At 45.1% G+C, this 27,439-nt stretch overlaps 1 protein-coding gene and 1 long non-coding RNA gene across 2 annotated transcripts; one reads left to right on the top strand and one right to left on the bottom strand.

Annotated features, from left to right (window-relative positions):
- The first annotated feature begins 1,573 nt into the window (after positions 1–1,573).
- GDF5 (growth differentiation factor 5) lies at positions 1,574–6,028 on the top strand. Its single transcript, XM_012754800.2, has 2 exons — positions 1,574–2,498; positions 4,601–6,028. Exons 1-2 carry the CDS (start codon positions 1,874–1,876, stop codon positions 5,473–5,475), a joined length of 1,500 nt encoding a protein of 499 aa, XP_012610254.1. The 5' UTR covers positions 1,574–1,873; the 3' UTR covers positions 5,476–6,028.
- Positions 5,808–27,351, bottom strand: LOC105865868 (uncharacterized). The gene is made up of 5 exons (XR_001151628.3): positions 27,105–27,351; positions 18,069–18,639; positions 17,424–17,517; positions 6,211–6,276; positions 5,808–5,889 (listed from the first exon to the last, which is right to left on the bottom strand). It is a non-coding gene; the product is annotated as an uncharacterized LOC105865868 (long non-coding RNA).
- Positions 27,352–27,439: the final 88 nt, after the last annotated feature.

Genomic DNA, 27,439 nt, shown 5'->3' with positions numbered 1-27,439 from the left:
CAGAGTCTCTGTTGCCCATGTTCGAGTGCTGCGGCATAAGCCTAGCTCACAACAACCTCAAACTCCTGGGCTCAAGGGATCCTCCTGCCTCAGCCTCCAGAGGAGCTGGGACTACAGGCATGTACCATCATGCCTGGGTGATTTTTTCTATTTTTAGTTGTCTGGCTAATTTCTTTTTATTTTTAATAGAAACAGGGTCTCACTCTTGCTCAGCCTGGTCTCGAACTCCTGACCTCAAGCGATCCTCCCACCTCAGCCTCCCAGAATGCTAGGATTAAAGGCATGAGCCACTGCGCCTGGCCTAGTATGACAAGTATTGTCATGAAATGTGCAAGAGGAAGTAATTGGCTCTGTGTGGGGATCGGGGAAGTCTTCTTGGAGGAAGTGAAGTTTCAGCTAAATCTCTCAGGATGAGGAGGACTTCCTCCAGTTGTGGGAGTGAGAGGAGGATATTCCAGGTGATAGGAACAGCTTTCCTCCTGGGCCTCTACAGGGCAGGTTCCCCAAAGGAAGGTGGCTTCAGTACTTTAGTGAGGCACTTGAGAAACCCAGGAGGCCAGCTGAAATTCAGACTTCTTCCAGAGCTACCACAACACAATGTGGGAAATTGCTTTTCCAGCCTCCTGCAGGGGCCGCTGCTGCCCCAGGCTGGGGCTGCTGCCCCGGGACTCAGCCAGTCAGTTCTAAGAAAACTCTGAGGATGTCTTTGCTGGGGTAGTAGTGGGGTACACCCCAGACCTGCCACTATCCAAGGAGTGGGTTCAAGGGTGGCAGTGCCCCCAAACCTGAAGAAATCATCTGAGCTCAGTCACTGGCATGTGGGGGGAGGGAGGGGTGTAGTAGTGGGTACCGAGATTTTTCTGTCTCTGGGTCACCACAAGTTTATTAAAATAAAAGGGACTGTGGTTAAATGCTGCCATCTGTGCTGTCCCCCCGCCCAACACACACACACCCCAAATCAGGTCCCAGACTGCTTGAAACTGCTTTAAAAACACTCCAAGGACTTAACTGCAAACTCGTACTCCCTGTGCTCCTGGGGCTTAAGATCTTTGAGCTCATTCCTAAGCATCTATCCTCAGGAAGGTGGGGTGGGCTGCTCCTTGAGGTGGAGGTGAGGACCCCTGAGTCTGCTCCGTGGACTGGAGGCCCCCTAAGCCTAGAGTCCCGCTGCGGGGCTCTGTGCCAAGAGTCCCTGTGAGCCATGGCCTCGAAAGGGCAGCGGTGATTTTTTTTCACATAAATATATCGCACTTAAATGAGTTTAGACAGCATGACATCAGAGAGTAATTAAATTGGTTTGGGTTGGAATTCCGTTTCCAATTCCTGAGTTCAGGTTTGTAAAAGATTTTTCTGAGCACCTGCAGGCGCGCGTGCGTGTGTGTGTGTGTGTGTGTGTGTGTGTGTATGTGTGTGTGTGTATGTGTGTGTGTGTGTGTGTGTGTGAAGTATTTTCACTGGAAAGGATTCAAAACTAGGGGGAAAAAAAAACTGGAGCACACAGGCAGCATTACGCCATTCTTCCTTCTTGGAAAAATCCCTCAGCCTTATACAAGCCTCCTTCAAGCCCTCAGTCAGTTGTGCAGGAGAAAGGGGGCGGTCGGCTTTCTCCTTTCAAGAACGAGTTATTTTCAGCTGCTGACTGGAGACGGTGCACGTCTGGATACAAGAGCATTTCCACTATGGGACTGGATACAAACACACACCCGGCAGACTTCAAGAGTCTCAGACTGAGGAGAAAGCCTTTCCTTCTGCTGCTACTGCTGCTGCCGCTGCTTTTGAAAGACCACTCCTTTCATGGTTTTTCCTGCCAAACCAGAGGCACCTTCGCTGCTGCCGCTGTTCTCTTTGGTGTCATTCAGCGGCTGGCCAGAGGATGAGACTCCCCAAACTCCTCACTTTCTTGCTTTGGCACCTGGCTTGGCTGGACCTGGAATTCTTCTGCACTGTGTTGGGTGCCCCTGACTTGGGCCAGAGACCCCAGGGGGCCAGGCCAGGATTGGCCAAAGCAGAGACCAAGGAGAGGTCCCCCCTGGCCCGGAACATCTTCAGGCCAGGGGGTCACAGCTATGGCGGGGGGGCCACCAATGCCAGGGCAAAGGGAAGTACCGGGCAGACAGGAGGCCTGACACAGCCCAAGAAGGATGAACCCAAAAAGCTGCCCCCCAGATCGGGTGGCTCTGAACCCAAGCCAGGACACCCTCCCCAGACAAGGCAGGCTGCAGCACGGACTGTGACCCCAAAAGGACAGCTTCCTGGGGGTAAGGCACCTCCAAAGGCAGGATCTGTCCCCAGCTCCTTCCTGCTGAAGAAGGCCAGGGAGCCTGGGCCCCCTCGAGAGCCCAAGGAGCCGTTCCGCCCGCCCCCCATCACGCCCCACGAGTACATGCTCTCGCTGTACAGGACGCTGTCCGATGCTGACAGAAAGGGAGGCAACAGCAGCGTGAAGTTGGAGGCTGGCCTGGCCAACACCATCACCAGCTTTATTGACAAAGGGCAAGGTGAGGGGGCGGGTGGCAGGGGCACGGCTCAGAGGGAGGGGCATTTGCATGCATGGAGGGGCTTTCAGAGCCCGACGCTGCCCTGGTGGGAGACGGTGTGTGCATCTGGCCCAGGGAGGGTGTCTGGGGACTTATCTCACACATACCAGATCCCAGGCTGCTGCATACCAGCGCTGGAGGGCACCTAGGGATCACCAAGTCCAATTCCTGCAAGGTGCAAAAGGGGACCCTGGAGCCAGGAGAGGAGCCAAGACCTGCCAGCTGGTGGCAGAGTTGGAGACCAGACTCCAAGACTTGGTCACTGGGCCATGCTCTATACCTGTGTTGCTTGGCCAAACTTCCCAAGTTCAGGGGTTTGTAGGTTTTCTCAAATGGCAAAGAGAGAAATGAGTCCTTAGGTCCCCATAGTTCTGCAACTTTGCCCTCAGGCTAAGGGGCAGAGGAGGCAGGGTAGGTCAAGACGGAAAATGAGGCATCTTGGAGCCACAGAATGATTTTTAGATCTATGGGGAGGTGGCAGACCTAAGGCCTAACTCACAATGAGACCTCAAGAAAGCCCCTTCTCACCTTGGGGTTTCAGTTTCCCCATCTGTACACCTATATGGGGGTTGGATGGGGTGGTTGCTAAGAACCCTTCAAATATGAAAACTTTACATCCTGTCCTAACCCTGGAGAATATGGGCTCCCCTCACATCTTCCTCTGCTCACCCAGTATTACTGTCCCAGCTTTTCCTCTTCACTTGCCGTGTGATCTCAGCAAGTCCCCTCCCCTCTCAGGGCCTCAGTTTCTCCCTAGTGTGAAGAGGGAGGTAGACCACTGACTGCTAAGGTTGCCTGCAGCTCCTGTGCTCTGGTTGTGAGCCCTGGGACTCTGGCTGGCAGGGTGGGGGAGGGGTCAGAGAGTGGGAGAGGCTCCTTATTAGAACAGCCTGTAGGGGACTGACAGGGGGTGGGAGGCACCGAGGCAGCAGGCCTGGCTGAGGTGGGGGAGGTGGTCTGGCTGCCTGCCCAGCCAGGGAAAGCTGTGACCCCTTGGGGGCTCATAAAATAAGTCCTTGTGCCCCCCAGCACTAAGGGAGCTTGGGGAGGGGGAGATGGGGAGTTTAAAGGCCTAATTAGTCACCTTCTAAAGCAATATATGAATGTTCCCCAATGGCAAATTGGTATTTAGGAAGGAGGGCATGCTGATTCGGAGATGCTACTGAGCTTCTCTCTCTTACACACACACACACACACACACACACACACACACAGCCTTATATGTATACACACACGCTGAATCACACACACATGTGCACACATACCTTCTTACATATATACATGAAATCATACACATATATACCCTTCAAATATTCATACGAGCCCAATCATACATACATATAATGTGTCATTCACATGTACATTAACCTTCATACTCAAACATGAACCTGATCACCAGGTAAGACACATACACAACAATCATTAGACTGGGAAGCTGGGGAAATTGGGTTTGTAGACAAGCTTTATCATTAACTCACTGTGTGACCTTAGTCAAGTCACTTCCCATCTCTGTGCCTCATCTGTAAAACAAGACTACTAAGATCTCCCTTAAGAGATGATGAAAGCAGCTCAGGATTGGGTATAAGCTGCTCTAGGCTAGAATTCCAATTCTGTTCTTTCCTGGCTGGCTGACCTTGAGCAAGTCATCTATTTCTCTGAGCCTCAGGTTTCTCCTCTGGAAAACCAGGGGTAATTTTAATGCCCACCCCACCTGCCTCACAAATGAGATGCCATGCTAGATAATGGATGGGAGGGAGCTAGGCAGAAGGCAGTTAAAAGGCTGCTGCACCTCTGGTCTACATAGATCATTGACACAAATACCCACAGTCCCTCAAATCCTCAGCCACATCTACAGATAAACACCCCTATTTGGTTGGCTGTGAAAAAGGCTCTCATTTTGAAAAAGGCTGTGAGTGGTTTGGGTTTTGGCTTCTGTCAGAGTGGGGAAGAGGTTAAAGAAAGCTCTCTCAAGGGGCAGAGAGCTGGGGCCCTCCCCTGCAGCCTCGAGCTGACTGACTCCCTTGGTGAGGTTGCAGGGAATGACTTCTGGGTGTTCTCTCTAGATGACCGAGGTCCTGTGGTCAGGAAGCAGAGGTACGTGTTTGACATTAGTGCCCTGGAGAAGGATGGGCTACTGGGGGCCGAGCTGCGGATCTTGCGGAAGAAGCCCTCGGACAGGGCCAAGCCGGCGGCCCTCGGCAGTGGGCGGACTGCCCAGCTGAAGCTGTCCAGCTGCCCCAGCGGCCGGCAGCCGGCAGCCTTGCTGGATGTACGCTCCGTGCCAGGCCTGGATGGATCTGGCTGGGAGGTGTTCGACATCTGGAAGCTCTTCCGAAACTTTAAGAACTCGGCCCAGCTGTGCCTGGAGCTGGAGGCCTGGGAACGGGGCCGGGCCGTGGACCTCCGTGGCCTGGGCTTTGACCGTGCTGCCCGGCAGGTCCATGAGAAGGCCCTGTTCCTTGTGTTTGGCCGCACCAAGAAACGAGACCTGTTTTTCAATGAGATTAAGGCCCGCTCTGGCCAGGATGATAAGACTGTGTATGAGTACCTATTCAGCCAGCGGCGAAAACGGCGGGCCCCACTGGCCACTCGCCAGGGCAAGCGCCCCAGTAAGAACCTTAAGGCTCGCTGCAGTCGGAAGGCGCTGCATGTCAACTTCAAGGACATGGGCTGGGACGACTGGATCATCGCACCACTTGAGTACGAGGCCTTCCACTGTGAGGGGCTATGCGAGTTCCCCTTGCGCTCCCACTTGGAGCCCACGAACCATGCGGTCATCCAGACCCTGATGAACTCCATGGACCCTGAGTCCACACCACCCACCTGCTGTGTGCCCACGCGGCTGAGTCCCATCAGCATCCTCTTCATTGACTCTGCCAACAACGTGGTGTATAAGCAGTACGAGGACATGGTCGTGGAGTCTTGTGGCTGTAGGTAGCAGCACTGGCCCTCTGTCTTCCTGGTGGCACAACCCAAGAACCTCTCCTCCCACTCCTGGAATCACAGAGGGGTCAGGAAGCTGCAGCCAGGGGATTCCAACAGCCTTGCTTACTCCCTGAGTGCAACTTGTGCTACAGGTCCCCTTCCATCCACAAGTCCCCCTGTCTGAGGACTTCTCCCCTTCTGCTGCTCTGACTGGCAGAGACAGGCCCAGGGAGACAGACTCCGACTGAAACTGAGACCCAGGAGATCATGTTTTCCAATGAGACTCAGGACATGACTTCTCCTTACCTGGGCCTCCTTGGCCTCTGGACTCTCCAGAGGGGTCTGGTGCTATCCTAAGCATCCCTTGGGAAAGCCACAGGTGCCACCTCTTCCTTGAATCACCTTTGTGCCTGGTGACTTTCTGCCCCTGGGGCAGATGAGATGCAGATTGGGCAAGGGTGGGAGAGAGGGGGAGAGGGCTTGGGCAGGGGTGAGGAGTGTGAGGCTGTTAGACTGTTAGATTAAAATGTACATTGATGAGATAAAAAGCAAAACCATGCCTTAAACTGTGGCAAATTTCTTGTTTACTCTGGGGGCCCAGTGACCCCTCAAAGAATTACTGACCCAGGAAGGGGAGGTGAGTTGCCTCATGTATAAACTCAGTTTCCAGGGCCCAGTCCCCACCCCCACTCCTGGACGCTGAAGCAGAGTGTGACAGGGAGTGCAGCTGAGCAGGGCCATTGCTCACCTCTAACCCCGTTCCTGTTCCTTCCAAAGGTCCCTGGGTCCTGAGCTCCATCTGCTCCACTGGGGCCTGGCAACAGAGTTAGGTTTTTCTTTCCGACATTCCTTAGACAAGTATGTTGTCTCTGAAATGAATCCCTAAATGAGAAGGAAATTGGGGATTTCATTTCCTCTAAAACCATCCCCACTATTTTCACTAGTATCTGTCCTACTCCCGTCCCTCACATTCTTACAGAATTGACTGGGTGCTGTTAACAGGGCCCTCTACCTCTCCTTGTGGGACTCTGGGCTGCCAGGACTTCCTCCTCCCCTACTGGGACATCTTCTTTTTGCCACTGACCACTGTTCCTTGCATGACCTCGTCTGTGGTCCTGCTACCTTCCAGCTTGATACCGTCGCTACTGGTTACTGCTCACCCATCACCTCCCACCTCCTCACTTCAGCTCCAGAAACAGAATTGGAGCCCCTGCCCTTTATATTATATATGTTATGTAAATACACAACTACACACTAGATAAATAATCTCCCCTCTCACCCCAGACAGACCAGTGCCAGGCACATCCTGACAATGTTTCCTGCTCAGGACTTGGCCCAGAGTAAATGTTCACTTCCTTTTCTCAGCTAGAGTCTTTGGGGAGGACAAACTTTTGGGAGGAGAACATAGCCCTCTGCCGGGGAAATTTAGGCACCTGCATCTTCACGTTGAGGGCTCAGGTCCAGGTTCTACCTGGCTGAAGAGACACACAGGGAGTACCGAAAGTCTAAGCCTCTGTTTCCCACCCAGGGTGCCTCAAAATTTTCCCCACTGCTCTCCAGCTGGGTCTTTGATTCCTGGGGCTTCCAGCCAAAGCCGTTTCAACAGCAGGGATGCCTGCCCAGGTACGGGCAGATCTTGTGTCCCCTTTCCTCTAGGCCTGAAACTTAGGTTGTCAGGACCTGAACCAAGAGCTCAATGCAGGCAGCAGCCAACCTTTGAGCTCCTTCCTTAGCTTGGAGGCCATTACCTGTCCCTGAGGGGCCAGAATGAGCCTGGAGCCCAGCCCAGCCCTGCCTGGCCAGGCTTCGTTGTGTTTGGCTAGTGGCAGGCCTGGGAGCTCTGGAAGCAAACACGGGAGCTGCCACAGCAGACAGAGTTCTGGTGTGTGAGAGGAGAGTGGGCCTGGAAGGGAGTTGCCGGGGGGAACCCAGGAGTGGGCTGTGGATACAGGGAGAACAGTGTAGAAGCAGGGTGGCCGGAACCTCAAGGGCAGAGAGACAGGATTAAGGGGTCACAGGTGGGACTGGCTCCTCCATGTACTCGTCTCCTGGGCTGTGTGTCCCTGGTTTCTTGGAAAGTTTTGACAGAACCAGGGCTTCTCCCTGCCTTAGCCCATCAGAGAACTGTCATCTGAGCCACAGTGTTCTTCCTGCAGAAGGCCTGGGCACTGAATTGACTGTTGTGGCTTCACACCCTACGAGCTTCCTCCCCAACCTCAACCTGCCCTAGAACCCTCCTCAAAAAAGTCGCTCAGACTGTGAACTCTCCCCTCTTTCCTACCCAAATCATTGTGGGTGGCAACAGCCCTTCCATCCTAACCCTTGCATCTGTTCAACAACTCCTTGGAATATGCTTTTCCCTGGCCTCCCCCTTCCAGCCCCAATCATAACAAACTGCATATGTGTATGGTACTTTCTTGTCCCAAAGGGTACAAGGCTTATCTCATACTTGAGAGTTCACAAACACTCTCCCACCCATGGCCTCACAGCCCTGAAGGGCTCAAAAGGCTGCACAGTTTCAAAGTTCAGTTCTGCCACCACTTGGAGTTAGAGGCCTTGGGCAAGTAACTTAATTCCATGAACCTTGGTTTCCTTGTTCATTAAAGAAAAAAAAAAAAACTAAACTAAAGTGGAGGCACACAGTATTTCATAGGGCTTAAAGGCTCTCAACACAGTAGCTGGCACAGAGATGTCACTTTGTAAACATTAACTGTTATCATTTTTGTGCCTCAAACAGTCCTAAGAAGCAGGCAGGACAGGGACTATTACTGCCCACTGCCATACATGCCTTTTACAGATGAGGAAGCCAGGCAGGCAGAGTGATAACTTCAGATCTCTTGCAGGTTTCAGTGTTTTTTTATACCATTCTTACTACTCTCCTGGGCCCCTGACTCCCCTGGCCCCAGTCCTGGCAAGCAGTTGAATCACCTCCCTGGGTTTTGGCTCCCTCGTCTTAAAGTATCTCCACGGGGGACACACAGTGCTGTTAGTTTCTTAGGAGAAACATCTAAGCAGAGTTTAGGGTAGTGAAAATTGAGAGGCCCACAGGAAGGAAAGAGGAGAGGCTTCCAGTGCTCTCCTCCCCATATCTTGGCCCATTCCACACCTCCTGTCCCAGAATCACAACAGGAGAAGCAACTTTTCTAGGGCTTGGAACTCACAACCTCAGACTTCATTCTGACCCCACAGCTAGTTCTTCTGATCAGAACACAGATGTGAGGAAGCCTAGTAGGGAAGTGTTAGTCACACATGCTTGGGAATCAGGCAGACCTGGGTTCTAGCCTTTGGTTCTACCACTTTCCAGCTGAGTGACCTTGGGTAAGTTACTTAACCACTCTGAGCTTCAGCTTCCTTATCTGTAAAAGAGGATAATATCAAATTTACTGGGCCTAGGATTTAAGACAGGGGATATTCATTCATTCAATCTTGGATCCAGTCATTCATTCATTAATCAACGAATATTTATTAAGGGTCTACTATGGTCCAGACACTATGCTGAGTGTTGAGATATAATAATAAGCATAATTAATAATGTTTATCCAGGGCTTATTATGTGCCAGTTGCTTGTGCTTAGCCCTTTACAGGAATTCTCTTACCCTGCACTGATCCTGTCCTCAAGGTCTATGTATAAATGGAAGAGAAAATAAAGATTACAAAGGATGTCAGGATCAGATAGGTTGGATCAAAGGAGATAAAATAAAACAGGGAAAACAGTCAAGTTATTCATCTGAATTCATGAAACCAACTGCACCAAGTACAGAATGTGAAAAAAATGTGATTTCACAGCTTCAAATGAGAAAGAAATGGTGTTGTAGGTGGCTGTAAACTCAATGGAGCCAAGCAAACATCATGTGGCTGCCTAAATGCTAATACACATGTGGGCTTCATTAATAGACACATAGTGTACAGAGCTAAGGAAGCTGTGGTTCTGCTTTGTTCAGTGATTTTCTGACTTTTTCATCTAAGCCACAGTGGGAGGGGTCAAGGGGAACAGGGTAGTGAGGGGCCTAGAAACAATGCCTTATGAGATTCACCTGAAGAAACTAGAGACAAAAAGGAGAAGAAGAAGAAGAAAAAGAAGAGGAAGAGAAGGAGGAGGAGGAGAAAGAAGATGACTTAGAGGGAACATGATCTCAGACTTCAGGACTGAAGGACTACCATGGGTAAAAGAGAAATGATTGGTTTGTGTGGCTCCAAAGGACAGATGTGTACACAAAGAGAAGTAAAGTATAGCCAACTGTTGTCATGTATTGAGCAGTTCCTGGTGCTAGGCACTGTGCTCAATGCTTTCACCCTTATTTCATTCATTCCTTGCAACCCTCCTGGGGGATAGCTACGATAATCCCCATTTTACAGATGTACTACTATACTATATTGCTCCTTAGGCAGATTTCAGATGAATTTAAAGGAGAGCTTTTTAAATCTAAAGGTGAAACAGCCAAAAATACTAAGTTCTCTATGGCCAAGGAGAGCTTAGATAATTACTTGAGAAACTGGAAAAGGGATTTGAGCATGGTTAAGGGTAAGAGAAAGCAGCTGAGGCCAGACACGTGGCTCACGCCTGTAATCCTAGCACTCTGGGAGGCAGGAGGATCTCTTGAGCTCAGGAGTTCGAGACCAGCCTCAGCAAGAGTGAGACCTCGTCTCTGTTAAAAATAGAAAAAAGTAGCTGGGGATGGTGGTGCATGCCTATAGTCCCAGCTACTCAAGAGGCTGAGGCAGGGGGATTGCTTGAGCCCAGGAGTTTGAGGTTGCTGTGAAGTAGGCTGACGCCACAGTACTCTAGCCCGGGTGATAGAGCAAGACTCTGTCTGAAACAGAGAAAGCAAGAAAGCGAGAGAGAGAGAGAGAGAGAGAGAGAGAGAGAGAGAGAGAGAGAGAGAGAGAAAGAGAGAAAGAGAGAAAGAGAGAAAGAAAGAAAGAAAGAAAGAAAGAAAGAAAGAAAGAAAGAAAGAAAGAAAGAAAGAAAGAAAGAAAGATGGGAGACTGAGGCGGGTGGATTGCTCGAGGTCAGGAGTTCGAAACCAGCCTGAGTAAGAGCGAGACCCCGTCTCTACTATAAATAGAAAGAAATTAATTGGCCAACTAATATATACAGAAAAAAAAAACTAGCCGGGCATGGTGGCGCATGCCCGTAGTCCCAGCTACTTGGGAGGCTGAGGCAGGAGGATTGCTTGAGCCCAGGAGTTTGAGGTTGCTGTGAGCTAGGCTGATGCCATGGTACTCACTCTAGCCTGGGCAACAAAGTGAGACCCTGCCTCAAAAACGAAAGGAAAGAAAGAAAGAAAGAAAGAAGAAAGAAAGAAAGAAAGAAAGAAAGAAAGAAAGAAAGAAAGAAAGAAAGAAAGAAAGAAAGAAAGAAAGAAAGAAAGAAAAGAGCAAGCAGCAGCATAGGAGATGGTTGACTAGTTAAATACTAAAGTTCCGTTAGAGCTCTGGTAACAGACTGGCTGAAATCAAATTCCAGCTATGCCTCTTACCCTAGCTGTGTGACTTGGGGCAAAGTCATCACATCTTTCTTTCCTCAAGTTTCCTCATATGTCAAATGGAGACAAAAATAGTTCCTATATCACAGAGCTGCTGGAAGCGCTGTATATAATGCATATAAAAAGTCCTTTGAACAATGTCTGTCGTAAGCACTCGATGAGCTTTACCTACTTACTGATAATGGGGGAGTCAAGACCAACAAAGATGAAATATTAAATAACATAAGAAGTAAAGAATGGGCCAGACGTGGTGGCTTACGCCTATAACCTTAGCACTCTGGGAGGCCGAGGCAGGAGGATCGCTCAAGGTCAGGAGTTCGAAACCAGCCTGAGCAAGAGTGAGACCCTGTCTCTACTAAAAATAGAGAGAAATTAATTGGCCAACTAAAAATATATAGAAAAAATTAGTCGGGCATGGTGGCGCCTGTAGTCCCAGCTACTTGGGAGGCTGAGGCAGGAGGATCACTTGAGCCCAGGAGTTTGAGGTTGCTGTGAGCTAAGCTGATGCCATGGCACTCTAGCCTGGGCAACAGAGTGAGACTCTGTCTCAAAAAAAAAAAAAAAAAAAAAAAGAAGTAAAGAATGACGTGAGAAATATATGCTAGTTTAATTCAGGCAAATAAGAGAAAGTAATTAAATGCTCAAGTGACAAATGAGTGGAACAATAGAGAAAGGTGATAGGAAGGCTTCATGAAGGATAAGGGGCTTTAGCTGTGTCCTGAAGGTTGAATGAAGTTTATATATATGAGGGCTTGTCTTTGTTCATTATCTGTTGCTTTAACAGATTACCACCAATTTAGTGGACAGACATTTATTTAGTTCACAGTTTGGAGGGTGGGAAGTCCAAGAGCAGGGTGCTGGCATCTGGTGTGGGCCGCGTGCCGTTTTATCCAATGGGGTAAGGGCAGAGGTAGAAGCAAGCACATGAGACAGAGAGAGGCACCAGGGGCTGGACTCCTAGCTCGATAACTACCCACTCTTGCAATAATGACAGGCCTCTGTCCTCATGATCCAATCATCTCTTATTAGGGCCCACCTCCCATCACTGTTGTTTTTTTTTTTTTTTGAGACAGAGCCTCGTTTTGTTGCCCAGGTTAGAGTGAGGCCATGGCGTCAGCCTAGCTCACAGCAACCTCAAATTCCTGGGCTCAAGCAATCCTTCTGCCTCAGCCTCCCAAGTAGCTAGGACTACAGGCATGTGCCACCATGCCCGGCTAATTTTTTCTATATATATTAGTTGGCCAATTAATTTCTTTCTATTTATAGTAGAGATGGGGTCTCGCTCTTGCTCAGGCTGGTTTCGAACTCCTGACCTCGAGCAATCCGCCTGCCTCGGCCTCCCAAAGTGCTAGGATTACAGGCGTGAGCCACCGCGCCCGGCCTCCCATCACTGTTGTACTGGGGATTAAATTTCCAGCACATGAACTTAAGAGGACATATTCAAACGGAGCAGGGTGGAAGGAAGACATATTCAGCAGAAGGACTATATGAGAAAATGAACAGCAGTGAGTTTACAAACTGTGCAGGGCATATCGTCCCCTCCTTAAAATTATATCATGTTGGTGATTGTTTCCACTGACTCCATGAGAGATGGCTTCAGCTGGTAACTGCCAAGTCCCTTAGTGATGGGCACATGAGGCTGTTCACTTGCCTTCTGAGGGATGCTGACTTGAAAAATAGAGAAAACGGAGTGTCCAGGGCCTCAAAGGTCCAGCGTACCACTGAAGAGTTGCTGAGGAAGGAGGACAGTAGTAAAAAGTGGTACCAGGAACTCCGTGAAATGCATAATACATTCTGGATATCCAGGTTGTACTCATATAGTAAAAATGATCCTTGAAAATTCTTTAAATATGGTACTCTTTCTTCTCTTAATGAGTTAAATAAAATCAATTTTTCCCTCCAATATCAAAACAGTTTTTTTGATTGAGGAGCCATACAAACAGTTGGCATGCATGTAGGGGCCATGTTGTAAGAAAAACATTTATCTTTAAATAACAGAATCACGTTTAGCCCAGTGAGATGCACACAGCACGAAAGGAAGGAGACAAGATCATCTGTAGAAGCAGCCCATTCACACTCCCTTCCCAGGCACTGCTAGCTGATTCTTCTTCTTTTTCTTTTCTTTTTATTAAAACTGTAAAAAACCCACAACAAAATTTACCATCTTAACAATTTTTTAATCTTTATTATTTACTATTTATTTTTATTTTTTGAGATAGAGACTCAATCAGTTGCCTGGGCAACAGTGCAATGGCGCCATCATGGCTCACTGCAACGCGAAACTCCTGGGCTCAAACTATCCTGCCTCTGCCTCCCAAAGTGCTGGGATTACACATATGAGGCTAGGCTTATCTTTTTATTTTTATTTTTTAGAGACAGGGTCTCACGCTGTCACCAAGGCTGGGGTGCAGTGGCACAATAATAGCTCACTGTTACCTCAAATTCCTGGGCTCAAGCAATCCTCCTGTCTCAGCCTCCTGAGTAGCTGGGACTACAGGCACATGCCATGCCTGGCTAATTTTTTAATTTTTTTGTAGAGATGGAGTTTCACCATGTTACCCAGGCTGGTCTCAAACTCCTGGCCTCAAGAGATCCTCTTACTTTGGTCACCGAAAGTGCTGGGATTACAGGTGTGAACCACTGTGTTCAGCCCATCTTAACTATTTTTTAGTGAACAGTTTATTACTGTTAACTATATTCACATTGTTGTGCAAGAGATCTCTAGCACTTTTTCATCTTGCAAAACTGAAACTCTATGGTGCTTGAACAAAAACTCCCTCTTCCCCTCCTATTCCCCTGTACTCCCGGCCTCTGGCAGCCACCCTTGTGCTTTCTCCCCCCTCCCCTCTTTTTTTTTCCTTTTTGAGACAGAGTCTTGCTCTGTTGCCTGGGTTAGAGTGCCATGGCATCAGTCTAGCTCACAGCAACCTCAGACTCCTGGGCTCAAGTGATCCTCCTGCCTTGGCCTCTGAAGTAGGTTGGGACTACAGGCATGCGCCACCATGTCTGGCTAATTTTTTTCTATTTTTAGTTGTCTGGCTAATTTCTTTTTATTTTTTGTAGAGATAGGAGTCTCATTCCTGCTCTGGCTGGTCTCAAACTTCTGACCTAAAGCGATCCTCCCACCTCAGCCTCCCAGAGTGTACTTTCTATATGTATCAATTTGACTACTCATGTACCTCATATATGTGGAATCATCAATATTTGTTTTTCTTCTTTCTTTTATGTTTTCTCTAAGAAGTCAAGTAAGTTAAATGGGTACATAATTTGACTTCATTGTATGTGCTGTATTTGTTGAGTGAATGAACAGTAACTATCTTCAAAAGGAGCTTATGATCTAGTTGTACAAATAAACATGCAAACAAATAATTTCCATTTAAAGTGCTATGAGACATGTGGAGGTTCCTCAAAAAACTAAAGATAGAACTATCATATGACCCGGCAATCCCACTGCTAGGTATGTATCCAAAGGAAGGAAATCAGTATATCAAAAATATATCTACACTCCCATGTTTATTGCAGCACTATTCACCATAGCCAAGACTTGGAATCAACCTAAGTGTCCATCAGTGGATGAATGGATAAAGAAATTGTGGTAATATACACACTGGAATATTATATAGCAATAAAAAGAATGAAATCCCACCATTTGCAACAACATGGATGGAACTGGAGAACAGTAGGTTAAGTGAAACAAGCCAAGTACAGAACAAAAAATCTCATATGTTCTCACTCATATGTAGGAGCTAAATATTAAAACAGTTGATCTCATGGAGACATAGAGTAAATGATGGTTACCAGAGGTTAGGAAGGGTAGTGGGGAGGGAGTGACAAATTGGGGATGGTTTATGGGCTCAACATTATAGTTAGATAGTTAGATATTATAGAATGAGCAATATTTGATAGCACAACAAAGTGACTGCAGGCAAAAATAAGTAATGATATACTTTAAAATATAATAAAAGAGTGGAATTGGAATATTCCTAAGACAAAGAAATAATAAATATTTTTGGTGATGGATACCCCAATTACCATGATTTGATTAATATACATTATATGCCTATATCAAAACATCATATGTACCCCATAAATATATGCAACTATAATGTACCTATAGTAATTAAAAATAATTTAAAGCTGGGTGCAGTGGCTCACGCCTGTAATCCTAGCACTCTGGGAGGCCAAGGCGGGTGGATCATTTGAGCTCAGGAGTTCTAGATCAGCCTGAGTGAGAGCAAGACCCCGTCTCTACTAAAAAAAATAGAAAGAAATTAGCTGGACAACTAAAAATATATAAAAAAAATTAGCCAGGCATGGTGGCACATGCCTGTAGTCCCAGCTACTTGGGAGGCTGAGGCAGGAGGATTGCTTGAGCCCAGGAGTTAGAGGTTGCTGTGAGCTAGGCTGATGCCACGGCACTCTAGCCCGGGCAACAGAGTGAGACTCTGTCTAAAAAAAAAAAATTAAAAAATAAGTGCTATGAGAGCATAGAATAGAAAGAAGCTAATTCTGTCAAAGGAAATTAGAAAGGAAAGAAAGAGGAGGTGTCATTGAAATTTTCTTTCTTTTTTTCTTTTTTTGAGACAGAGTCTCACTTTGTTGCCCAGGCTAGAGTGAGTGCCGTGGCATCAGCCTAGTTCACAACAATCTCAATCTCCTGGGCTCAAGCGATCCTCCTGCCTCAGCCTCCCGAGTAGCTGGGACTACAGGCATGTGCCACCATGCCCAGCTAATTTTTTCTCTATATATTAGTTGGGCAATTAATTTCTTTCTATTTATGGTAGAGACAGGGTCTCAGTCTTGCTCAGTCTGGTTTTGAACTCCTGACCTCGAGCAATCCGCCCCTCTCAGCCTCCCAGAGTGCTAGGATTACAGGCATGAGCCACCTCGCCCAGCCTGAAATTTTCCTAATTGAGACAAGGTCCTGCCATATTGCCCAGGCTTGTCTTGAAATCCTGGGCCCAGAGGATCCTGGACCCTCCCCCACCACTCTAGTCTCTTGAGTAGCAGGGACTACAGGGGATCTCTGCTGTTCCCGTTTACATTAGGCTTTGGGAAAGGAAGATGGGATGTATGATGCAGGCAGAGGAAACAGCATGGACAAAGGCCATACTTCTGGAAGTTTAATGTAGTAGGATACATTTGTGTTTGGGGGGGGGGGGCAGGAGAGGGATAGCAAGGGAAGAGGCTGTTAATCCCTACTAAGGCTGAAAGAGTTTGAATTTTAGCCTCTAGGCAATCGGGAATAGTCCTTTATTTAAAGCAGAGATATTTGTTCTTTAAGAAGATAATGTGGGAGGATATGCTGGTTGTCAGAGGCATTTTTTTTTTTTGAGATGGAATTTAATGCCTGATTGGAAATGGTTTCATCATCTTTAATACTGTTCACTCATTTATATTTTGCCATGTTTCAGAATTGATTTAGGGTTTTACGAGGATATGTAATATATAAGACAAGATAACTCAAATGTGAGCCAAGAGAAAAAGGAAACAAGGGGACAAAGTGAAGTCAAGAGTAAGGCTAAAATGCAGATCATAATGCTCTACTTCTGCGCCAGGTGGACTGTACATTGGGCTCTCAGCTGTCCAATACAATGCAGGAAAAAAGGCTATTTACACAGGTCATTTCATCTATAAGTTAATCAAGCAATTGCTAGGCAGACATACTGGACAGCCATTCTTGAAAACTAACATAACACAGTATCCTCGATTATGTTATTACAATAAATGCAAAAATAAGATTTATAGAGTGGTTTCTAAAATCATAAAATTGTTGTCATTGCACAGTACAACAACGAGGTACAGAGAAATTTCTGTGGAGGCAAATGTGACACAGTACCCAGTTTTTTGCTAGATTAGTTGATACAGAGGTCAAGGGTATGGACTGTTCTTCAAAGAGGAACGGACTTTAAAACTTGATCTCAGCCAGACACAGAAAGACAAATATGATATGACAAATACAGTATCTTACTTATATGTGGAATCTAAAAAAGTTAAACTCAGAAACAGTAGAATGGTTGTTGCCAGGGGCTGGGAGATGGGGGAAATATGGAATATTAATCAAAGGGTACCAACTTTCAGTTATAAGATAAACAAATTCTGGGCATCTAATGTACAGCATGGTTGGGAGTCGATGTGTTAATTTGATTGTGATAATCGTTACACATATATCATGTTACACATCTTGAATGCATACAATATTTGTTAACTAAATATTTCTAACATAAAAATAAAAATAAACTAAAAACAAACTTTGTTCTCATTGGCAAATATTGTCATAGTCATAGAAAATATATATTCTTAATGTTCTGGAACAGTTTAGTATAAAGTTCATTTTTTACAAAAGGTGATATATGAAGTATTTAATCTTTGTAAAAATTTTAAAATACAGAAATCTATAAATCAGGAAAAATTCTTGTTAGACAATGGCTTTTTGGTTTAGGAAAGAACAATCACTTTGAATGGAGATGGGTACCTTAGGCTTGATTATGTAATCCACTGGGACTGAGACACTGCCTGCCTTCCCTTCTTTCTGGTTTCCTGTAACGGTGTTGTTGTTGTGTTTTTTCCTGCAGAGAAAGAATGTATTACCTTGCCTCTTCCAGGGAGGGATTCTTGATCCCTGGCAGTTAACAGGGAATTAAAGAGGTTTCCTTATTTGAAGCTAAAATTAAAGCAGCTTGAATAGTTTTCCCATTGTATACACAATGAAAGCGAGCTAGAGCAAGTCCCAAAATTGGGGTCACATTCACATCTCACCTTGCCAAACCTAGAGTACACACTAGAAGTAACCTGTGGTATGATCCACAATCTATTGTCTATAAAGCATCTGTAAAGAGCCCTTTTAAAATCAAGGGGGTAGAGAGGGCAAGGTCAATATATATAACCTTAACATTTGTACCCTCATAATATGCTGAAAAAAAATTGCGAATCAGATCATGTCACTGCTCTGTTTAAAATAAAATGCAATCTTCTTATCATGGCCTCCAAGGCCTCCAAAATTTGGACTCTGTCTGCCTCTCAGACCTTATCTTCTATATTGCATGCCTCACTCTCTACATTCCAACCATACTGACCTTGGCTTTCCTTTTTTCTTCAAAATAATGAAGCCAATTCTTACCTCAAGGTCTTTCATGTGCTGTTCTTTCTGCCTGAAATGTTTTACTCCAGATATCCACATAGTAGAATCGATATAACTTGCTCGTCAAATCAGTTGTAGTAGTCCAGGTGAGAGAAGATAGTAGTGTGGACTAGGAAGGAGACAGTGGAGGTTGGAGACGAGCAGCTGGAATTCATATGTATTAAGAGATGGGACTGGCAGGACTTGGAGAGTGTTGGTATGGACAGAGTAAGGGAGACACAAAGTTAAGGGTGAGTCCTATGGGTTCTTTTGCTTGGGTAATCGGATGAATGGTGTGCTATTTAACAACAACAACAAAAAGGAACACAGAAAGTGGAACAGATTTTGAGAGGAAGATGTTGAATTTGGTTTTGGACATGTCAAGTTTGAAGAGCTCTTAAGAGATTAGCTTCAAATAGGAAAAGCAGCAATTCTTCCATCAAACAAGAAGAGGAAAGGGAGGATAAATGCACATGATAAAAGCAGGTTTGTTGATTTAGTGGTGGGAAGTTGAGTTTCCTTTGATGTCTTCTAATTTCTGTTTTCTCTGTGAAGCAGGATATGAGGTCATCTGTTGAAAGACAGTAGGAATAGGTCAAAGGCAAGGTTTGAGGAATGTGGAAAAGGCTCCTATTATGGGTTGAATTGTGTCCCCCCCCAAAGGATATGTTGAAATCCTAACCCTTGGTACCTGTGAATATGATCTTATTTGAAAATAGGATCTTTGCAAATATAATCACGTTAAGATAATAATATAATCATCAGGGTAGATTCTATCCAATATGACTGGAGTGCAATTAGAAGAGAAGACACAGGGAGAATGCCATGTAATGACAAAGGCAGACATTGGAGTTATGCAGCTGCAAGCTAAGAAATGCCAGGGATTGCCGACAATCTCCAGAAGCTAGGAAGCGGCAAGGAAGGATCTTCCCCCATAGCCTACAGGTAGGACATAACCTACTAATACCTTGATTTCAAACTTCTGGCCTCCATAACTGCCTCCATAACAATAAATTTTCATTATTTTAAGGCACCTAGTTTGTAGTATTTTGTTATGGCAGCCTTAAAAATCTAACACAGTTACAAATGGTAGTTTTGGAGAAGGGGGAAACAGAGTTCAACTTAATAAAGGTTGGAAACCATATTTAGTGGTAACAATATGTCCTTTGCATGATTTTCTTTAATAGTAGTTAAGAATCTATTGGACAGTTCCCAGCTACTCAGGAGGCTGAGGCAGAAGGATTGCTTGAGCTCAGAAGTTTGAGGTTGCTGTGAGCTAGGATGATGCCACAGCACTCTAGCCTGGGCAACAGAGTGAGACTCTGTCTCAAAAAAAAAGAATCTATTGGACAGTATCTTACATGTAAAACAAAATTGAGATGCAGGCATGGAATAAATGGACAATTGCAGGGTTAAGATCTTTCTAGGTGGGCAAGATAAAAAGATATTTGAGCAAGGGAGTTAATATTGGCAAGAGAGCAATTAATAGACCATGTGGTCTTAGCTAGCTAGGAGAAGTAAAGAAAGGGTTAACAGTCTATAAAGAGAAGAGAGAAAAAGCATGGAAGTCTCAATGGTGTAAAATGACAGGTGTACTAGACGTAATGAATCAAAACTGAAAGAATAGGATGGTGAGAACACAGAATGGCATACATTAAAAATTTCAGAATTAAAACAATTCTGGCACTGAGGTCCAAAAATTAGCCCTAGGAATTTGTGGCTGGACACTTCATAGACATGGACTCATCTGGCATGTGGCTTCCTGGGACTGACTTCTTTCACTTAAATAATGTTCTGGAAGAGGATTGTCCATGTTGAGCATGTATTGGGAGACTTCATTCCTTTTCACTGCTGAATAATGATCTATTGTCTGGAATAAGCCATATTTTATTTATCTTTTCATTAGTTGATTGATATTTAGCTTGTTCCCATTTTTTGGCTGTTATGAATAATGCTATGATGAACATTTATATACAAGTTTTTGTGTGGACATATATTTTCATTTCTTTTGGATATGTACCTAGTAATAGAATTGCTGAATCATATGGTAACTTTATGTTTAACATTCTGAGGAACAGCCAGACTGTTTTCCAAAGCAGCTGCACCATTTTACACTTCAACTAACAATATATAATATGAGGTGTCCGGTTTCTCCACACTCTTGCCATCACTTTGTCTGCTTGAATGTAGTCGTTTAGTAGATGTGAAATGGTATCTCATTGTATGTAAATGTGTGCTGTGTATGTGTTTTGCATCTCCCTAATGACTAATGATGTCGAATATCTTTTCATTTGCTTAGTGGCTATTTGTATATCTTCTTTGGAGAAATGTCTATTCAAATCCTTTGCATTTTTTTTTTTTTTTAATTTTTAGAGATGAAGTCTCACTCTGTTGCCCAGGCTGAAGAGCAGTGACCAGATTATAGCTCACTACAACCTGGAATGCCTGGGATCAAGCTATCCTCCTACCTCAGCCTCCTGCATAGCTGGAACTACAGGCGTGTGCCACCACCCCTGGTTAATTTAATTTTATTATTATTATTATTATTATTATTTTTTTTAGTTTATACAACCGTTTTTCTAAATTTTTTTTTGAGACAGAGTCTCACTCTGTTGCCCTGGCTAGACTGCCATGGCATCAGCCTAGCTCACAGCAACCTCAAACTCCTGGGCTCAAACAATCGTTCTGCCTCAGCCTTCTGAGTAGCTGGGACTACAGGCATGCACCACCATGCCTGGCTAATTTTTTCTATATATTTTTTAGCTGTCCAGTTAATTTTCTTTCTATTTTTAGTATAGACGGGGTCTCACTCTTGCTCAGGCTGGTCTTGAACTCCTGAGCTCAAACGATCCACCTGCCTTGGCCTCCCAGAGTGCTAGGATTACTGGCATGAGCCACTGTGCCTGGCCCACTCCTGGTTAATTAAAAAAAATGTTTTGTGTGTGGAAACAGGGTCTCACTATGTTGCCCAAGGTGGTCTCTAACTCCTGATCTCAAGCAATCCTCCTGCCTCAGCCTCCTAAAGTGCTGGGATTACAGGCCTGAACCACAGTGCCTGGCCCTCCCATTTTTAATTGGGTGTTTATTTTCCCATTATTGAGTTATAAGAGTTTTTCATATTTTCTGGATACAAGTCCCTTATCAGATATATGACTTGAAAACATTTCACCTTTTTTGATAGTATCTTTTACAACATAAAAGTTTAAAATTTTGGTGTAGTCCAATTTATATATTTTTTTTCTTTTGTCATGTGTGTTTTTAGTGCTTTTGATGTCATATCTAAAAAAGCTTTGCCTAACACAAGGTCATGAAGTATTACTCCTATGTTTTCTTCTAAGTTTTATAGATTAGTTCTTGCTTTTAGGTCCATGATCCATTCTTAGTTAATTTTCTTTTCTTTCTTTTTTTTTTGAGACAGAGTCTCACTTTGTTGCCCAGGCTAGAGTGAGTGCCATGGCGTCAGCCTAGCTCACAGCAACCTGAAACTCCTGGGCTCAAGAGATCCTACTGCCTCAGCCTCCTGAGTAGCTGGGACTACAGTCATGTGCCACCATGCCCCACTAATTTGTTCTACATATATTAGTTGGCCAATTAATTTCTTTTTGTTTTTAGTAGAGACGGGGTCTTGCTCTTGCTCCGGCTGGTTTTGAACTCCTGACTTTGAGCGATCCTCCTGTCTTGGCCTCCCAGAGTGCCAGGTTTATAGGCATGAGCCACCGCGCCTGGCCCATTTTTAGTTAATTTTCAATATGGTGTAAGGTAGGAGTCCAACTTCATTATTTTTCATTGTCTTTTTTTAATTTAATTTAATTTAATTTAATTTAATTTTATTTATTTTGAGACGGAGTCTGTCTCTGTTGCCCAGGCTAGAGTGCAGTGACATCATCATAGCTCACTGAAATCTCCATCTTCTGGGCTCAAGAGATCCTCCTGACTCAGCCTCTCCAGTAGCTGGGAATACAAGTGCACGCCACCACACCTGGCTAATTTTTTCTATTTTTTTTTTGGTAGAGACTAAGTCTTACTCATGCTCAGGCTGGTCTAGAATTCCTGAGCTCAAGGGATGCTCTCGCCTTGGCCTTCTAGAATGCTAGGATTACAGGTGTGAGCCACTGTGCCCAGCCCTTTATTTTTTTATTTTTATTATTTTAGAAACAGAGTCCTACTCTGTCACTCAGGCTAGAGTGTAGTGGTATCATCATAGCTTACTGCTACCTCGGACTCCTGGACTTAATCCATCATCCTTCCTGAGCACCCCCTGTAGTTGGAACTACAGACATGTGCCATCACACCCTGCCCATTTTTCTATTTTTTGTAAAGATGGGGTCTCACTATGTTAAAACTATGGTTTTAAATTTCTGTCCCCAAGCGATCCTCCCTCCTCAGCCTCCAAAAGTGTTGGGATTACAGGTGTGAGCCACCCCGCTCGGCCTCATCATCTTTCTAATAAAATTTGTGAATATGTATTATAAATCCACCCCCAACTATAAGGACTTTGAGAGTAAGAACCAAGTACTACTTCTTTGGGCTGGGCATGGTGCCTCACGCCTGTAATCCTAGTACTTCTTTGTATTTTCCCTAGAACCAATGAGTATGTTTTTTTGCAGAAGAAGATTTTGAGGGTGAGATGGATGTTCTTATTTAAGTTTTTAAGGTGAACTCATGTAGGTTTTTAAGGTACAAATTCAAACAGGGCAAAAGGTATATATGGTGCAAAATATGTCTACTTTCCATACCTAACCTTCTCGTTCTTTAGTCTTCTTCCTCAGAGTCAACAACCATACCATTACCAGTTTCTTGTATATCCTTCCAGTGATTTTCTACATCTGTACTAGCACATACAAAATAGAATCCAAGGTTCATGGCCAAAAAGGTCCCCCATGATCTGGTTCCTGGCCATCTTTGTCAAGCTTGTCTCCCCCATATCCTTCCTCGTTCATTTGGCTCCAGTCATAAGGACCTCCTTGCTCTTCTTTGACAACACCAAGCATTCTCCCATATTGAAGTTTTTGTACTTGCTGTTCTCTCTGGCTAGCTTTTTTTTTTTGTTTTTTTGAGACAGAGTCTCACTTTGTTGCCCAGGCTAGAGTGAGTGCCGTGGCCGTCAGCCTAGCTCACAGCAACCTCAAACTCCTGGGCTCAAGCGATCCTCCTGCCTCAGCCTCCCGAGTAGCTGGGACTACAGGCATGTGCCACCATGCCCGACTAATTTTTTCTATATATATTAGTTGGCCAATTAATTTCTTTCTATTTATAGTAGAGATGGGGTCTCACTCTTGCTCAGGCTGGCTGGTGTCGAACTCCTGACCCTGAGCAATTCGCCCACCTCAGCCTCCCAGAGTGCTAGGATTACAGGCGTGAGCCACTGAGCCCGGCCATCTGTCTAGCATTTTCTTTTCCAAAATATTTACATGGGTCATTATCACTTCATTCTATTCACATTTCTGATCAAATTCAGCGAGACATTGCCTGATCACACTATCTAAAATCCACCTTACCCTATCATTTTTTATTCTTATCCTGCTTAACATTTACCATTACCTGACATTAGATTATATTTATTTGCCCATTGCTTGTTTCTCTTCACTGGAACATAAACTCCATGAAGGCAAGAACTTTGTTTTATTTTCTACTGTACCTGCAGCATTTGATCTGGGCCTGGATCATGGTAAGTGCTCAGCAATTTTTTTTTTTTTTTTTTTTTTTGAGACAGAGTCTCACTTTGTTGCCCAGGCTAGAGTGAGTGCCGTGGCGTCAGCCTAGCTCACAGCAACCTCAAATTCCTGGGCTCGAGTGATCCTTCTGCCTCAGCCTCCCGGGTAGCTGGGACTACAGGCATGCACCACCATGCCCGGCTAATTTTTTTTATATATATATATATCAGTTGGCCAATTAATTTCTTTCTATTTATAGTAGAGACGGGGTCTCGCTCTTGCTCAGGCTGGTTTTGAACTCCTGACCTTGAGCAATCCGCCCGCCTCGGCCTCCCAAGAGCTAGGATTACAGGCGTGAGCCACAGCGCCCGGCCCAGCAATTTTTTTTTTTTTTTTAAATGAATAAGTTTCCATGTGGGGCCTATAAAGAAATGTGGGAAATCTGAGGGATAGTGGCAGCATAAAAAGAAAGATGAAACTTAGAGAGGCAGAAGGAGCTTTGGGAGAATGGTGGAGACTGCTGGGGCTTCAGGCTGAGTGTTTGGGGGACAAGGAGCCCTGGCAGTGGAAAGAAGCTGAATGGCACTGGGGAGCCAAGGTTAAGAAGCATGGGCAGGAGCACTGTGAAATGCCCTGGAATCCATGGGCAAGAAAGTTGTCTACACTGCCAGCCTGTTCCCAGAAAGTTCCTTCTACTCTCTGTCTTAACTGAAACCTGGCCTGACCTTTTGAATATTACTTCCCTTGCAACCCTGTCTGGGATGTTGCTTGTTACCATTCTATACCCTGTGTGTGTTAAGACTGGGAGTTGGGGCCAGGCGTGGTGGTTCACGCCTGTAATCCTAGCACTTTGGGAGGTCGAGATGGGCCGATTGCTCAAGGTCAGGAGTTCGAAACCAGCCTGAGCGAGACCCTGTCTCTACCAAAAGTAGAAAGAAATTAATTGACCAACTAAAAATATATATACAAAAAATTAGCCGGGCATGGTGGCACATGCTTGTAGTCCCAGCTACTCAGGAGGCTGAGGCAGTAGGATCGCTGAGCCCAGGAGATTGAGGTTGCTGTGAGCCAGGCTGACGCCATGGCACTCACTCTAGCCTGGGCAACAAAGTGAGACTTTGTCTCAAAAAAAAAAAAAAAAAAAAGACTGGGAGTTGGAGTCTTTTTGCCCTTGCTTTCCAATACCACTTTGAAGTCATTACTCCTCTACCTGCTGCTCTTCTAAGGCTCATGCTATATGTTCATGCTACTCCCAAACTGGTGAACACTCTGTTTATCATAGATTTTGGTATCAGACATAGACTATACCTCTTTATTCCACATCTAGCCATCGCTCTGGGTAACTTAAATTGTGCAGATGATCATCCTAAATCCTGGACTCTCAAGTCTTTGAAGGCCTTTATTCCAGGGATTTTTCACTTGTATTTGTACTTGTTGTAGTACAAGTACAAGTACTTGTTGGCTACTTGGGAAGCAGAGACAGGAGGATCAATTGAGTCCAGGAATTTTAGGTTACAGTAAAATATGATCAGGCCACTGCACTCCAGCCTGGATGACAGAGTAAGACTCTGTCACACAAAAAAAAAAAAAAAAAAGAACTACAATATGATCCAGAAGTCCCACTTACTAGGTGTTTATTCACAGGAAATGAAATCAGTACAATGAACAAGTATCTGCATTCCCAAATTCATTGCAGCATTATTCACAATAGTCAAGATATGGAATCAACCTAAGTGTCCATCAATGGATGAATGAACAAAGAAAACATAGTTTATATACATAATGGAATACTATTCAGTCTTTAAAAAGAAGGAAATTCTGACATCTGTGACAAGATAGATGAATCTAGATGACATTATGTTAAGTGAAATAAGCCAGGAACAGAAAGACAAATGCTGAATGATTTCACTTATATGTGGACTCTAAAAGAGTTGAACTCATAGAAGTAGATAGTAGAATGGTGGTTACTAGGGGATGGGAAGAGTGCTGGGGAGATGTTGGTCAAAAGGATACAAGATTTCAGATAGATAGGAGGAATAAGTTCAGGAGATCTACTGTACAACATGGTGATTATAGTTAAGAAGAATGTATTATATGGCCGGGCACGGTGGCTCACGCCTGTAATCCTAGCACTCTGGGAGGCCCAGGTGGGCGGATTGCTTGAGGTCAGGAGTTCGAAACCAGCCCGAGCAAGAGCGAGACCCCCGTCTCTACTATAAATAGAAACAAATTAATTGGCCTACTAATATATATAGAAAAAATTAGCCAGGCATGGTGGCACATGCCTATAGTCCCAGCTACTTGGGAGGCTGAGGCAGAAGGATTGCTTGAGCCCAGGAGTTTGAGGTTGCTGTGAGCTAGGCTGACGCCATGGCACTCTCTAGCCTAGGAACAAAGCGAGACTCTGTCTCAAAAAAAAAAAAAAAAGAATGTATTATATAATTGGAAATCACTTAGAGAGATTATAAGTGTTCTCACAACAAAAATGATAAATCTGTGAGATAATACATATGTTAGTTAGCTTTATTTAGCCATGTATATATGTTTCACAACACACAATGTATACATTCCACAATGTATACATGTTTCAAAACATATTTTACATATGTACAATTTTTGTCAATAAAAATTTTAAAAAAGCAAGGGTGCAGTGGCTCATGCCTATAATACCAGCTACTTGGGAGGCTGTGGCGGGAGGACTGATTGAGGATAGGAGTTGGAGACCAGCCTGGGCAACATACAGAGACCCTGTCTCCACAAAAAATGAAAAAAATTAGCCTGGCCTGGTGGTGCGCACCTGTGGGAGGATTGCTTGAACCCAGGAGTTTGAGGCTGCAGTGAACTCTGGCCAAAAAAATAGCAAGTGTGAAGTCACTTCCCATGGCTAGCTCCTCCTCACCATATCTGTCACTTCCTTAGAGGCCTTACCTGGTGCTACTGTTTAAAGTAGTTCCTCATGTTATTCTCTAGCTTAGCTGTTGGTTGTTTCCTTCACAGCACTTACCTCAGTTTTTATTTTTCCACTGGTTTATTGGACTGTGCTATGTTTGCCCTACCAGTTTGAGAGCTCCAGGAAGCCAGGATCCACCCGTCTCGTGTCCAGTACATAGCTAATACTCAGTGGGTCTTTGTTGAGTGAATGAAAAGGAAGATATCCTTCACCGTCCTGCCCCTCTGCTCCCAGTCAACCCCCGGAGCATCTGCACGTTCTATACTTCTCTTGGGATACAATGGAAGAGGAATCCCCTACCAAGGCCATTTTCTCCCACTTTCCCGGTAAACTCCTTGCTACCTTGATTGTTTCTCCTGTGTTCTTATCTTTACTATCCTTTCCTATCAATATTCAAAGATGTTCTCATTAAATAAACAACCAGCCACAAACCCCCAAAGTTCTTTCCTCTACCAGCCTTCGGGTCGGTATGTGAGCGGCTTCTTCCCTTGATTTCCAGAACTCTGCCATCTCTTGGGTTCCTCTTATCTCAAGATTCCTTCTCAGGCTCTTTTTAAACATCGGGGTTTCCCAAGGTCCTGTTCTTTTGCACCTCCATTGAAAATGGGGGATATTCATTGAGTTGGAGTCTGGGAAGGAGGAGCTGAGAAGGGAGCCTGGGTGAGGTAGGGATGAGGAGAGCAAGGGATATGAAAAGCCCCGAGGTGGGCGTGGAGGACTCCAGCCACTGTGACGCGAAGGCGAGGAGAAATGAGACAGCAGGGAGG

The sequence above is a fragment of the Microcebus murinus genome, chromosome 16, assembly GCF_040939455.1.
Source record: "Microcebus murinus isolate Inina chromosome 16, M.murinus_Inina_mat1.0, whole genome shotgun sequence".
In the NCBI taxonomy this organism is placed as follows: Eukaryota; Metazoa; Chordata; class Mammalia; order Primates; family Cheirogaleidae; genus Microcebus; species Microcebus murinus.
The sequence above is the reverse complement of the archived record's forward strand: the minus strand, read 5'-3'. Positions and strand labels throughout refer to the sequence as shown.